General features: G+C 44.2%; 2 protein-coding genes and 1 pseudogene across 2 annotated transcripts in view; all 3 read left to right on the top strand.

Moving 5' to 3' along the window:
* MED6 (mediator complex subunit 6) overlaps window positions 1-389 on the top strand; it is a 48,172-nt gene extending 47,783 nt beyond the window's left edge. The window contains exon 8 of the mRNA XM_019969151.2: window positions 291-389. Within this exon, the coding sequence (XP_019824710.1) occupies window positions 291-328 (38 nt within the window). The 3' untranslated portion in view covers window positions 329-389. The remainder of the gene's footprint in view (window positions 1-290) is intronic.
* Window positions 390-454: 65 nt separating this feature from the next.
* On the top strand, window positions 455-10,711 carry ADAM20 (ADAM metallopeptidase domain 20). Its single transcript, XM_070797784.1, has one exon. It carries the CDS (start codon window positions 456-458, stop codon window positions 2,724-2,726), a length of 2,271 nt encoding a protein of 756 aa, XP_070653885.1. The 5' UTR covers window position 455; the 3' UTR covers window positions 2,727-10,711.
* Window positions 7,062-11,645, top strand: LOC109564409 (syntenin-1 pseudogene; annotated as a pseudogene).
* Window positions 11,646-13,337: the final 1,692 nt, after the last annotated feature.

Genomic DNA, 13,337 nt, shown 5'->3' with positions numbered 1-13,337 from the left:
GACGTCAATCTTTCTAAAATGAGAAATGTCATGCCAGTGTTCATGCTTAGAGAATAGTATATTAATGAGTCCTTATATTACAACAGGATTCAACAATTACCCATCTATGATGAATTTCCTGCATTTCTTTCCCTGTAAACCTGCTCTTCCCTTATTCCTTGCCCTTACATATATGAGACAAACTCCAGAATTTTATTGATTCAAGCCTTGTCCCAACTGAAATCACTTTCTTTCTCTCCCTCTCTCTCCCTCTCTCCCCTACCCTCTCTGCCCCAACCACCCTCTCCTAGATCTTCTTTCTATTTTCACTTCAGCGTTGCAGCTTTGATGGGCCAGTTCTTCCAGGACACAGATCCATAAAGCTTATCCCTGCACCCTCAACAGCTGAGAGGAAGGAGCCAGACCAGCAGTGCCTGATGCCCTGCCCTCTTCTGTCCTGAGCAGGTGGCTCCATAATGACAGTGGGTGAGGCCCTGGTACACTTCAGAGTCACTCCCCTGCTGCTCTGGTTTGGGGTGTGTCTGTTCATTTCTGGTCACTCTCAGGCCAGGCCCTCCCAGCACTTCTCTTCCCCAGAGTTGGTGATCCCCTTGAAGGTGACTGGCTGGGGCAGAAATGCAAAGGTTCCAGGCTGGCTCTCCTATAGCCTGCGATTTGGGGGCCAAAGACACATCGCCCACATGAAGGTCAAGAAGTTCTTGGTTTCCAGGCCCCTCCCAGTGTTCACCTACACAGACCAGCGTTCCCTGCAGCAGGATCAGCCTTTTGTTCCTGATGACTGCTACTATCATGGTTATGTGGAGGGTGCTCCCAAGTCCCTGGTTGCCCTCAGTACCTGTTCTGGAGGTTTTCGAGGAATACTGCAGATAAATGATCTTGCTTATGAAATTGAACCAGTTAGGTCTTCCGCCACATTTGAACACTGGGTATATAGAATAGACATCAATGATACTCAGTTCCCACGTATGAGATGTGGGTTAACAGAAGAGGAAATAGCACGCCAATTGGAGTTGCATAATTTCACCCTGAAGCAAAGTTCTTACACAGGCTGGTGGACCCACTTGCGGTTTCTTGAGCTGGTAGTGATTGTGGACAATCTTCGATACATTTTCTCAGGAAGCAATGTGTCAGTAGTACAAAATGATATAGCTAATGCTGTCAACATAATAAATAGCCTGTATCGCCCTTTGGCAGTTGATGTAATTTTAACTGGGCTTGAAATCTGGACTGAAATAAACCAAATTGCCACTGATGACATAGAGAATATGTTGGAGGATTTTGCTGTTTGGAAGTTTTTTAACCTTGATAAGCGACTGCCACATGATGCAGCCCATCTTTTCATAAAGAAATCATTTGACCCTACGCTTGGAGTTGCCTTTGTTGCTGGAGTATGCCAGAATCCTCTTAATAGTGGAGTTATGGTTTTCGAAGATGAGAGTCTGTATGCTTTTGGGCTTACTGTTACCCATGAACTTGGTCATAATTTAGGTATGCTGCATGATACTGAATTTTGTGTGTGTGAACTTCAGTTTTGCATAATGTATCCTGCCAGATCGGTAACAAGTAAATTCAGCAACTGCAGTTATGCCGAGTTTTGGGACAATGTGATGAGGAATGGACTTTGTCTCTTCTCTCCTCCAAATCCAGAGAATATCTTTAGGATAAAGTATTGTGGGAACCTAGTGGTCGAAGAAGGAGAGGAGTGTGACTGTGGAACCATAGGGCAGTGTGCACGTGATCCCTGCTGTCTGCCGAATTGCGCTCTGAAGCCTGGAGCTGCTTGTGCTTTTGGGTCTTGCTGTAAAAACTGCAAGGTCAGGTCAGCAGGGACCTTGTGCAGAAAACAGGTCAATGAATGTGACCTTCCAGAGTGGTGCAATGGGACATCGCATCAGTGCCCAGAAGATGTATTTGTGCAGGATGGGATTCCCTGTAGTGACAGTGCCTACTGCTATAAAAAGAACTGTGCTAACCATGATGAACAGTGCAGGGAGATTTTTGGCAAAGATGCAAGGAGTGCATCTCAGAGTTGCTACAAAGAAATCAACACCCAAGGAAATCGATTTGGTCACTGTGGTATCAGCAACACAGAGTACATGAAATGTGAAGTCCCTGATATCCTGTGTGGGAGAGTTCAGTGTGAAAATGTGGGAGTCATCCCAAATCTGATGGAACATTCCACAGTGCATCAGTTTCAAGTCAATGACACCACTTGCTGGGGCACTGACTATCATGTCGGAATGTCCATACCTGATATCGGCCAGGTGAAGGACGGCACAATGTGTGGTCAAAAAAAGATCTGTGTTCACAGCAGGTGTGTCAGTATGGTTCCTGAGCCACAAGCCTGTCAGCCTAAGACCTGCCACATGAAGGGGGTCTGCAATAATAAGCAAGAGTGCCATTGCAACCCCGGATGGGCACCTCCCTACTGCAAGGATGAAGGCAGTGGAGGTAGTAATAGTAGTGGCCCACCGGGTAATCCCCAAGGAGATGAGGAAGGAGAGGGAGAAGAGGAAGAGGAGGAAGAAGAGGCCGAAGAGGCAGAACAGGCGGAAGACACAAAAATGGAAAAGAACACTCACATGTTACTGTGGCTTATTCCTTTGATTTGTTTATTTGTATGTTGCTTCCTTGTGCTTTGTAAGAAGCGTAAAGAGAAAAAGGAGCCAGAAATGATGGAGGAAGAGGATACTGAAGAAGAGGAGACGGAGGAAGAAAGTGACTAAGGCTCCTACTTCATTCACAAAGGAAAAAAAAAAAAAAAAATCCCTGGCTTTTCTTTTAAATAGTAGAGGAGCATTAGGGCCTGTCTGACTGCTTCAAGAAAAATTTAAGGATCTCTTATGGCAGGATCATAAGCAGTAATATTTCACTGAAGGATTCTTATCATGTTCTTAACTTACTCCTCAGTGTGCTAAGCAATATTAAAAGTTCATTTTTTCCCTCTGGAAGTCATTTCTTTATGTTTCCTGAGCAAAGGCACGGGAAAGTCTCATTTGTAACCTAATGTCTATCAGTTGTAAACATCTTCCCACCTTTGTACTCTTAAAATGTCATGTCCAAGATGTGCCACTATATACCCTATTTCTGTTTGGCCTGCTCTTTTCTGGGAATCTGTGCCAGGGAGGGGCCAGTAAAAGTAGCCTGGAATGATGGCTGAAGAGAGAAGGGAGTTTACCTTCTTGTGTGCTGAAAGTTACTCTGTCATTTTGGTAGCCAAGTTTGGTTTTGGATTCCAGTTTTGTTGACTCTGTTAGAATCACCCTCATTCTTCATTAGAAGTACAAGCACCAGTTGACCAGTGATGCTTTGAAAGGTCACTGTTGTAGCTCTGGGGTTAGCAGTGTGGTTCTCCTCTGAGTTGCTGGAGCACCAGCAGCAGTTGGTCACTTGCCCTCCTTAGAAGTCTTGGTCCCTGCTTTGCAGAGGACCTCCTGAAATCACCAGTACTTGAATGAACCAACTTCTTTCTTTTGTTCCCTTGGCCCTGTGGCTGCAAGGTGCTTTCAGTAGTTAGTTCATTGTGATAGTTTGAATTGGGTGGAGGAAGTTAGCTGTACAGATGAGAAATTATACTACTCTTTCAGCCTTGGCCAACCTGGCAGCAAGCTCTGGAATGAATATTACCTGACAGACTAGTCTTGAATTGGGCTAAAATGGCCTGGTCTTCATACTTTCCCCTTGCCCATTCACTGGATGTGGGTGCTCCAGGAAGACCAAGAGCTTGGCCGTGCACCTCAGCAACTGAGGCTGACCCAGAGAGCTAATATCTGGAGGCTCTATGCTGATAATTCCAGCAGCTGGTCAGCAAGACTTTCCTGGAAGGAGGATGAAGGTGGCTGATTTGGAAATTCCACAATCTGACCTTGACACTGCTCTGATCAGCTTTTCTTTCTATATATTTTTTTAATTTTATTTTTTAACTTTACAATATTGTATTGGTTTTGCCATATATCAAAATGAATCCACTACAGGTATACATGTGTTCCCCATCCTGAACCCTCCTCCCTCCCCATACCATCCCTCTTTCTATATTTTGGAACAACTTCTCCGGGATTCTGGCAGGCACCTCTGCCTGTGGGGAACCACAGAAGAGGGAAGTTAGTGGGATGAAGCATGAACCCTACTACTGTGTTGGTTTTGGAGCTGAAGTTGATTGTTACTGCCTCTCTCCACTATGCCTTCTAGTTTCCCTCATCTCTAGAGAGCATTCTGATGGTTTGGGCGGGATATTCACCCTGTGTCATTACCCAGGTCCTTATCTTTAAAGTCCCCGAACGTCTGATCACATTGCCTTTCTCAGGCTGGGATTGCTGAATCTATCCAGTCACAGTCACAGTAGAGCTGGAGGATAAGAAGAGGCACCTGAGACCACCTGGCTTCCACACCCCTGCCCTACCTCCTATGATTAGGCTCAGCTATGCCTGTCAAGACTGTGACCTCTTCTTGCTACTGCAGGGATCCAAGGATCCCCAAATGCCCAGGTGGCAGCTTTTATTTCCACTGGGACTTTAGCTTTGTCCGAAGGCAAAAATATGACCCATTTGGTGACTCTGCGGAGCCAGAGTTGCAGGGGACAGGAAGTACAAAACACACCAGTGAGTCATAGGGAGTGAATGTAAGCGGTGCCACTGCTACTTGCAGCCCCTGGTTGCCAGACCCTTGTCAAGGTCTCTGGCTTAGTGTGTACAGTCCATCCTGGGATGGCTCCTGTGTGAGAGTTCCCCAGGGAGACAGAACCAAGAGGCTATGGAGATTTATAGATTTACCCTTTCCTCAGAAGAGGAAGTCGGAGAAGGTGATTGCACCCCACTCGAGTACTCTTGCCTGGAAAATCCCATGAACGGAGGAGCCTGGTAGGGTGCAGTCCAGGGGATCGCTGAGTCAGACACGACTAAGCGACTTCACTTTCACTTTTTACTTTCATGCATTGGAGAAGGAAATGGCAACCCACTACAGTGTTCTTACTGGAGAATCCCTGGGGTGGGGAAGCCTGGTGGGCTGCCGTCTATGGGGTCGCACAGAGTCAGACACGAATGAAGCGACTTAGCAGCAGCAGCAGAAGAGGAAGTAAAGTCCTTGGGTGATACTGATTCTTCTTGAAATCTGGTAACTTTAACAGTATAATGGGAAATTAATCCTGAGATATTATGATATAAATTCAATACGCCTTATGCAACACGGTAGAATAAGAGGAAATAACAAGAAAAGACAAGAAACATGAATATAAAAATATACCAAAATAAGCAGGACATACTCATGACACATTGCAATCCTTGTTTCTATAACTGCTCATATGGTTGTAGCTGGTATTTATGACCATCTTCTTTTACTACCCATTTTGTTCCTTTGTCGTCAGCAAGTACTGTATCTAATCATGTTCTTTATCTGATGGGGTAATCCAAACCTTTATTCCTGGAGGGTCTGGGCCAATCCAACCTGCCATTGACCTTAATCACACGGCATGGTAATACTGGAGAATCCCTAAGATATTTCCTGTGTTCCAGACCTTCTCTTCTTTACTGTGGAATAGTAGTCCAATATCCCCTTATCACCCCAGTCATCACCATAGTTCCGTTCATTGATTCGGAGGCATGGCAAACCAAATTGTCCAGGTGGCAGTCTTAACTTTCTGTTAATAAAATCAATCTAGGGTCTCCTGGTGGAAGCATTTCGCCCTCTAGGACTAAGACTTTGAGGCTAGCAAAGTGTAAAGTCATGAGAAGAGGAAGCCAAAATTTTGCTAGTAGGTCACTAAGGTTAATAATGAGTGTGGTCAATTCCATTTTCACATTGATTCCTGGACCCTTGAATCCTGAGTATGGAGAAATAGCACCATATATTCGACATTGATTCTGGGCATAAGCAGCCTTCTGAAGACCCTTGCTTCAATCCTGCAAGGTATGGCCACCTAGCTAGCACTATAACTGAGTCTTCAAAAGGCTGTTGTGTCAAGACAGCTGCTTCAGGATGGTGGGGAACATGGTAAGACCAGTGAGTTCTATAAGCATGGACCCATTGCCACATTTATTTTTCTGTGCAGTACATTTCTTGATCAAAAGTAGTGCTGTGTGGAATACCATGCTGACGGATAAGGCATTCTTTAAGTCCATGGATGGTATCTTTGGCAGAAGTATTGGATGTGGGGTGGGGGTGGGGGGCACAGATTACATCTAGAGTGTCTACTCCTGTAGGAATAAAATGCTTCACCTTGTATATTGGAAGCAGTCCAGGAAGGTAATGAACCACCTTCTGATGCACACACTAGGAAGCTGTCTGATCACCCCAGGAAAAATTGCCATATTGGAGGCTCAGTGTTGGTCTCTGCCACTGAAGATTGGGCAGTTAGTGGTGGCTATAGCCTAGTCATTCTTGGTGAGTGGAAGTCAGTGTTGCTGAGCCCATGTATAACTGTCAACTCTGCCCTGCCACCATGGCTACTTTGTTAATGAGCCCATTGGGTGATGATAGGTAGCTAGGGAAACAGGCCAAATGGTATCCACAGAATGAGTCATCCTATCCACTTGGTTATTAGAATCCTCTGCTGAGGTAACCTTTTGGTGAGCATTCATGTGTGACACAAATACTTTCATGTCTTTTGACCAGATAAGCCCGTCCACATACCTCTTTCTCATATTTCTTTGTCACCAATTTTCACATCATGTTCCTCACATGTCCCTAAACCATTGGCCACAGCCCATGGATGGGTATATAATCACAGATCTGGCCATTTCTCCTTGCAAGCAGTGTGTACAATGGAGTGCACTCCCCAAAGTTCTGTGCACCGGGAGAACTTTCCTTCTTCACTCTGCTTCAGGAATGTCCCCACAAAGGGTCGTAGTGTTGCAGCTCTTCACATACAGGTGGTCCATGCATATCGTGCAGAACCATCTGTAAACCAGGCCCAGATCTTCTATTCCCCTGTCATCTGATTACAGGGAACTCCCTATGAGGCTCCCCTGCTCAGGCCTGACTTGTATATATCACTTCCGTTTGATGATGGAATGTTACTATGCAGGCCCATATTATGGTGTGGTGGCTCAGATAATACCCAATTCATGATGGGCAACTGGGTAAGCCCATCATCAAGCATTCATTATCTACTATGTCCCTATAATCTACCAAGACCTGTTTCTCATAAAGAGAGTAGTTATCCAAAGGTGATGGCATAGCTTTGCATCAAATTCTTAAAGGACCACAGTGCAATTCACCTATAGGAGCCTGACAAAGTTTCCAAATGCTGTCCCTACCTGCAGCAGAGACTTTGAAGCACCACTCCACGTGCTGGATCATATGGCCCAAGTCTCTGAGAAGTCTGCACAGCTGGCTGGACCTGGGGCAGAACCTTCTCATCTTCTGGGCCTCCTCAAAAGTAGCACCTTTTCAGGCCACTTGGTAAATGGTTTGGAGCAACACGCCAAATGAGGAATATGTTGCCTCCCAAATCCAAAGAGTCCCCTTGGGGACTGATCTGCTTTCTTGGTTGTACGAGAGCCAGATACCACTTACTTTTTATCTTAAAAGTGATGTCTTGACATGATCCAGACCACAGGTACCCTAAAAATTTCCCTGAGGTAGGAATGAATTTTGGTTAGATTTATTTCCCACCCTCTGATATACAAATGTCTTGCCAGTGAGCCTAGGGTAGTTACTATAACTCACTCACTAGATGTAATCAACATAGTATCATCAACGTAATGTGCTGGTATGATATATTGTGGAGGGAAAGGTGATTGAGATCCCTGCAAACTAAATTATGACATAGGGCTGGGTGGTTGATAGGTCTGAGAGGGAGAACAGTGCATGTGCATTGCTGGCCTTGCCAGTGAAAGGAACTGCCTCTGGTGGGCCTCATGGACAGCAATGGAGAAAAAGCCATTTGCCACAGCAGTAGCTACATACCAGGTACCAGGGGATGTGTGAATCTGCTCAAGCAACAAAATAATGTCTGGTTCAGCAGCTGCAATTGGAGTCACGACTTCTTTAAGCTTAGAATGAAGTAATCCACTGTCATTCTCCAAGATCCACATGTCTTCTGCACAGGTCAGCTAGAGATGAATGAGAATGTGGTGTGAAGGACTGCGTCCTTCAAGTCCTTGATGGTGGCAGCAGTATCTGCGGTTCTTCCAGGGATGTGGTATTACTTTTGGTTTATTATTTTCCTAGGCAGAGACAGTACAAATGGCTTCCCCTTGGGCTTTTCTACCATAATAGCCCTCACTGCACAAGTGGGGAACCAATGTGAGGATTCCAGCTGCTAAATATGTCTGTTCCAGTTACGCATTCTGCAACTAGGGAAGAAACCACAGGGTGGGTACGGAGAGGCCCTGGACCTACTGTGAGATGGGCCTGAGATAAAGCTCCCTTGACTACCTGACCTCTGAAAGCACCCGCTCTATCTGGAGGGCTGCAGTGATGTTTTGAGTCTTCTGGAATCAGTGTCAGTTTGGAGCCACTGGTAATCTCCAGAAGATAGGATTATTTCCTTCCCTCAATGTTCATTTACCTTGTTAAAAGGCTACAGGTTCCTCTGGGGAAGGCTGGGAGCAAAGTTTACTGTATAAATCTTCATTAGTCTGCCAGGGTCCTTCCTCAAGGGGACCTAACCTCCCATTCATTCAAGGGGTTTTGAGTCTCTAAACTGGCTCAACTCTGGGAATTGATTGAGTGGCTGTGACTCATTTCCTGATTTGAGTCAAGTGACTTTTGTTCACTTGACTTTGAACTTTTCTGCTTATTTAGCTCAAGAGAGAATTTCTGTTTCACTTGTAGGAACATCAGGATTAATTCACCAAGACTGTAGGTTTGCATGAGCCTGACTATTCTGATTGCTACTTTGGCTCTACTGTTCATTATGGTAACCATGCCTCCCTTGGCTTTTGTGGTTGAGTGCCATCACTTGGCCCCTGCCACCCTAGGATCCACATATTCCTATTGCATTAAGTTTCCCAATTGAGTAGCCATGGTTTCCACTCAAGATCTGTCCTCCAGATAAGAGCCATCATTGAGCTCTTCAAGGATTTTGGGCTCCTCTCACAAATTTATTTCTCAAAATATTAAGTGAAAGGTATGTCCTCTGGACCCTCCCAGTGTAGGTGAGCAAGTCTTAAATGACTTCACTCTAATATTTCAGTCTCCCTAAGCCTCTGAATCCCTCTTCTACGTTAAACCAAAAGAGGTTCAGCATTTCCAGTTGGCTCACAGTAGGCCTTCTTTTGGTCCATGTTTCAGAGAACCAACCAACAAATTGTTAGAGCCCTTTTTGAAACCCCAACCTGTAGCATTTAATGCAGAATCTCAGCTTAGTGAGCCCACGTCAATAAATTCAGACCAATCCAACTTTATGATCCCTCTACCGTTATCCTACATAGTCAGCGTTCGTTCTCACACATGTTCACTTGATGTCTGCTTCTATAAATTAGAAAACTCATATAGTTCCTTTGGAGTGTAGTACACATCTTCATGGGTTACTCATTGTATTTCACCTTTGCTGTTAAGTCACGTTAGTCATGTCGAACTCTTTGCGACCCAGTGGACTGTAACCTGCCAGGCTCCTCTGTCTGTTGGATTTTCCAGTCAAGAATACTGGAGTGGGTTGCCATGCCCTTCTCCAGGGGAACTTCCGTGTGTGTATGTGTGTGTGTGTGTGTGTACCCAAATCACTTTGTAATACAAACTAATACAGCATTATAAATCAGCTGTACTTCACTGGAAAAAAAAAAAAATCTATACACAATAGATACATAAAACTAAAGAGAAAAAACACAACTTTTTTACTCAAGAAAACCAAATGACAAGGAAAAAAGAACAAAGAAAAACTACAAAAAGAACCATTAAGCAACAAATTGGCAACATGTACATACCTATCAATAATCTCTTTGAGTGCCAATGGATTAAATGCTTCAATCAAAAGACGTAGGGTTGGGCTTCCCTGGTAGCCCAGTAGTTAAGAATCTCCCTGCCATTGCAGGGACACAGGTTCAATCCCTGGTTCAGGAAGATCCCACCTGCTATGGCGCAACTAATGCTGTGTGCCACAACTGAAGAGCCAGTGTTCTAGAGCCCATGAGCGACAACTACTAAGCCCACACACCAGAACTACTGAAGCCCACATGCCTAAACCCAAGCTCCACAATGAGAGAAGCCACCACAATGAGAAGTTCACACATCACAAATCGAGTGTAGCTCCTGCTCACTGAAACTAGAGGAAGCCCATGCACAGCAGTGAAGACTCAGCACAGCTCCAAAGAAGTAGATCTTAAAAAAAATACATAGGTGGCTAATTGGATTTAAAAAAACAAACAAGGAGCATCTATACGCTGCCTACAAGAGACGCACTTCAGATCTAAAGACACAGACTAAATGTGAGGAGATGGAAAAATATTTCATGCAAATGGAGATGAAAAGAAACCTGGGTAGTATATTCATATCAGACAAAGTTGACTTTAAAGCAAAGTCTATTATAAAATCAAAGAATAGCATTATATAATGATAAATCAGTACAAGAAGAGGATATAACATTCGTTAGCATATGTGCAACTAAATGAGAGCACCCAAATATATAAAGCAAACCTTCAAAGGCATAGACGGAGAAACTGACAATAGTACACTAATAGTAAGAGACTTTAATGGCCGCCTTTAAGTCTAAGAACAGATTATCCAGACAGAAAATTAATAAGGAAACAGTGGCCTTAAATGACACATTAGACCAGTTGCTCTGTGTCTGTACCCATCGCCTGAAGACCTGAAGGTAGACAAGGAGATTCAGGCTCAGGCTGCCTTTTCCACAAACCCTGCCAACCCAGTGATTTTATCCGAAGCCTCTGCTCCTATCTCTCCAGATGGAAATCTCTGTCCTAAACTATATCCAGAGTTCTCTCAGTAAATGGGACTGAGTTTAAATGAAGAATAAATATGTGCAAATAGGGCCATGGTTCCTGGAGCACCAAGTCAGGGGCAGTTGGTTGGCATGAACTTCTAGTCACTGGTGGTGACATGGGAATCTGCAGAGCAGAGATTAAGTAAGGAATCTGGGAAGTCATCTTGTGTAAGGATTAGGACAGAAAAATAATAATCGGGCTCAGGCTGAAATCCATAGACAATGGTGCGTTTGTTCAGCTCGTCCAGGCCTAGTCTTGGTCCTCCCTGGTGGGTCTGTGGTTTGGGAACCAGGTGCTGCAGATCAAGGAGAACTGTGTGGGCTGGAGCTCAGATCAGGCACTCAGGGTGCTCACACAGGCTTTTGGGGAGAAGATCACCATGACCATTCGTGACAGGCCCTTTGAACAGACAATTACCTTGAATAAGGATAGTACTGGACGTGTCAACTTTGTCTTTAAAAAATGAAAAAATCACGTCCATTGTGAAATACAGTTCTGCAGCTAGAAATGGTCTTCTTACAGAACACAACACCTGTGAGGTCAATGGACAGCATGTCATTGGACTGAAGGACTCTCGAATCGCAGATGTACTGTCCACAGCTGGAAATATAGTTAAATATAGTTACTATTATAATCATGTCTGCTTTTATCTTTGGACACATTATTAAACAGATGGTGCCAAGCATAATGAAAAGCTTGCTGGATCACACCATTCCTCCAAGCATAATGAAAAGCTTGCTGGGTCACATCATTCCTGGGGTTTAGAATTCAGGGCACAGTGGAAACTTCCCAGAAGTTCGCCTGTAAGTCTTCAGCAACTTGCCTTTATATCATGCACATGAAGCCTTCCAGGGGCCAGTGAGCATTTGCTGTGTGAGGACCTTCATGTCTTCCAGTAGGGCCGGGGATCTTACTGTTCGATCTGGTATCTTGTTCAGACATCAAGATAGTTGTAATCGTATCCTGGTTTTACAGTTCAAAAGACTTTCACAGACTAGTTTCTTTCCTGGGAACCTGATGCTTTCCTGGGATCCTGATCCTAGGATCAAAATCACTGGGCTCCAAAATACTGCAGATGGTGACTGCAGCCATGAAATTAAAAGATGCTTGCTCCTTGGAAGACAAGCTATGACCAACCTAGACAGCGTATTCAAAAGCAGAGACATTACTTTCCTAACAAAGGTCCAACTAGTTAAAGCTATAGTTTTTCCAGTGGTCAGGTATGGATGTGAGAGTTGGACTGTAAAGAAAGCTGAGCGCTGAGGAACTGATGCTTTTGAACTGTGGTGTTGGAGAAGACTCTTGGGAGTTCCTTGAACTGCAAGGAGATCAAACCAGTCCATCCTAAAGGAAATCAGTCCTGAATATTCATTGGAAGGACTGATGCTGAAGCTCCAATATTTTGGCCACCTGATGTGAAGGACTGACTCATTGGAAAAGACCCTGATGCTCAGAAACAATGAAGACACGAGGAGAAGGAGATGACAAAGGGTGAGATGGTTGGATGGCATCACCGACTGGATGGACATGAGTTTGAGCGAGCTCTGGGAGTTGGTGATGGACGGGAAAGCCTGGCATGGTGCAGTCCATAGGTTCGCAAAGAGTTGGACACTACTGAGCGATTGAACTGAACTAAACTGAATCTTTCACAAGCTTTGTGAGTGGAATGACTGATACAGGCTCAGCTGCGTGTTAGACCCGTCACCTTCACCCTGGGCATCAAGCAGTGCTGTCAGATCACTTTAGTTCTATGGTGTATTTGCATTTTTACCGTGTCGCTGTGTACATTTAGAATTACTTTTCTTCAGTTCTGTGTGTGTCACACACCAATTAAGTAACACTGGTTTTATTCCATGAAGCATTATTAGAGAATGTGTGTAGCTGTAAGAGACTGTATCGACTATCATTACATTTTAACTACTTATTGCGCTTGAATTTTCACCTTAACTAAGTTAAGCATCTAGAATAAAAGCCAAGATGTAATGATTGCTGCCTTTCTAAACCCAGGTGCAGATCTGCATTCAAAGGAGATGTACACAAGCTGCTCAGTCCGACGGTGCATCCTGAGCTAGCACAGCTACCTACTTGCATTTGAGGTTTTCTAGCAGCAGCAGCAGTCCTTGTGTAATGGGAACTTCTTCCTTATAATAATAACTAGTATCACTTTCTGAGAAATGAAGCACTATATATTCAGTGTAAAAATTCTTGAACTAAATAAGATGAACCTTGGCTCCTGTTTTCAAGTGTAGATTAAGTTGGCTAAGACTTGACCGAGGCATTTACATGTTATGTAGCCTAGTCTCAGGACATTGTTCTGCTCATCTGTTCCATTTCCTGCCTCCTCCCTGCTCACAGAGTGACAGCGGTACATCATCCTGATTTTTTTTCCCTCTCTTGGTTTATGCCTATTCTAATTGAAAATGTGTTAATAAAGTTAAAAAAAAAGAAAATTCAACA

The sequence above is a fragment of the Bos indicus genome, chromosome 10, assembly GCF_029378745.1.
Source record: "Bos indicus isolate NIAB-ARS_2022 breed Sahiwal x Tharparkar chromosome 10, NIAB-ARS_B.indTharparkar_mat_pri_1.0, whole genome shotgun sequence".
In the NCBI taxonomy this organism is placed as follows: domain Eukaryota; kingdom Metazoa; phylum Chordata; class Mammalia; order Artiodactyla; family Bovidae; genus Bos; species Bos indicus.
The sequence above is the reverse complement of the archived record's forward strand: the minus strand, read 5'-3'. Positions and strand labels throughout refer to the sequence as shown.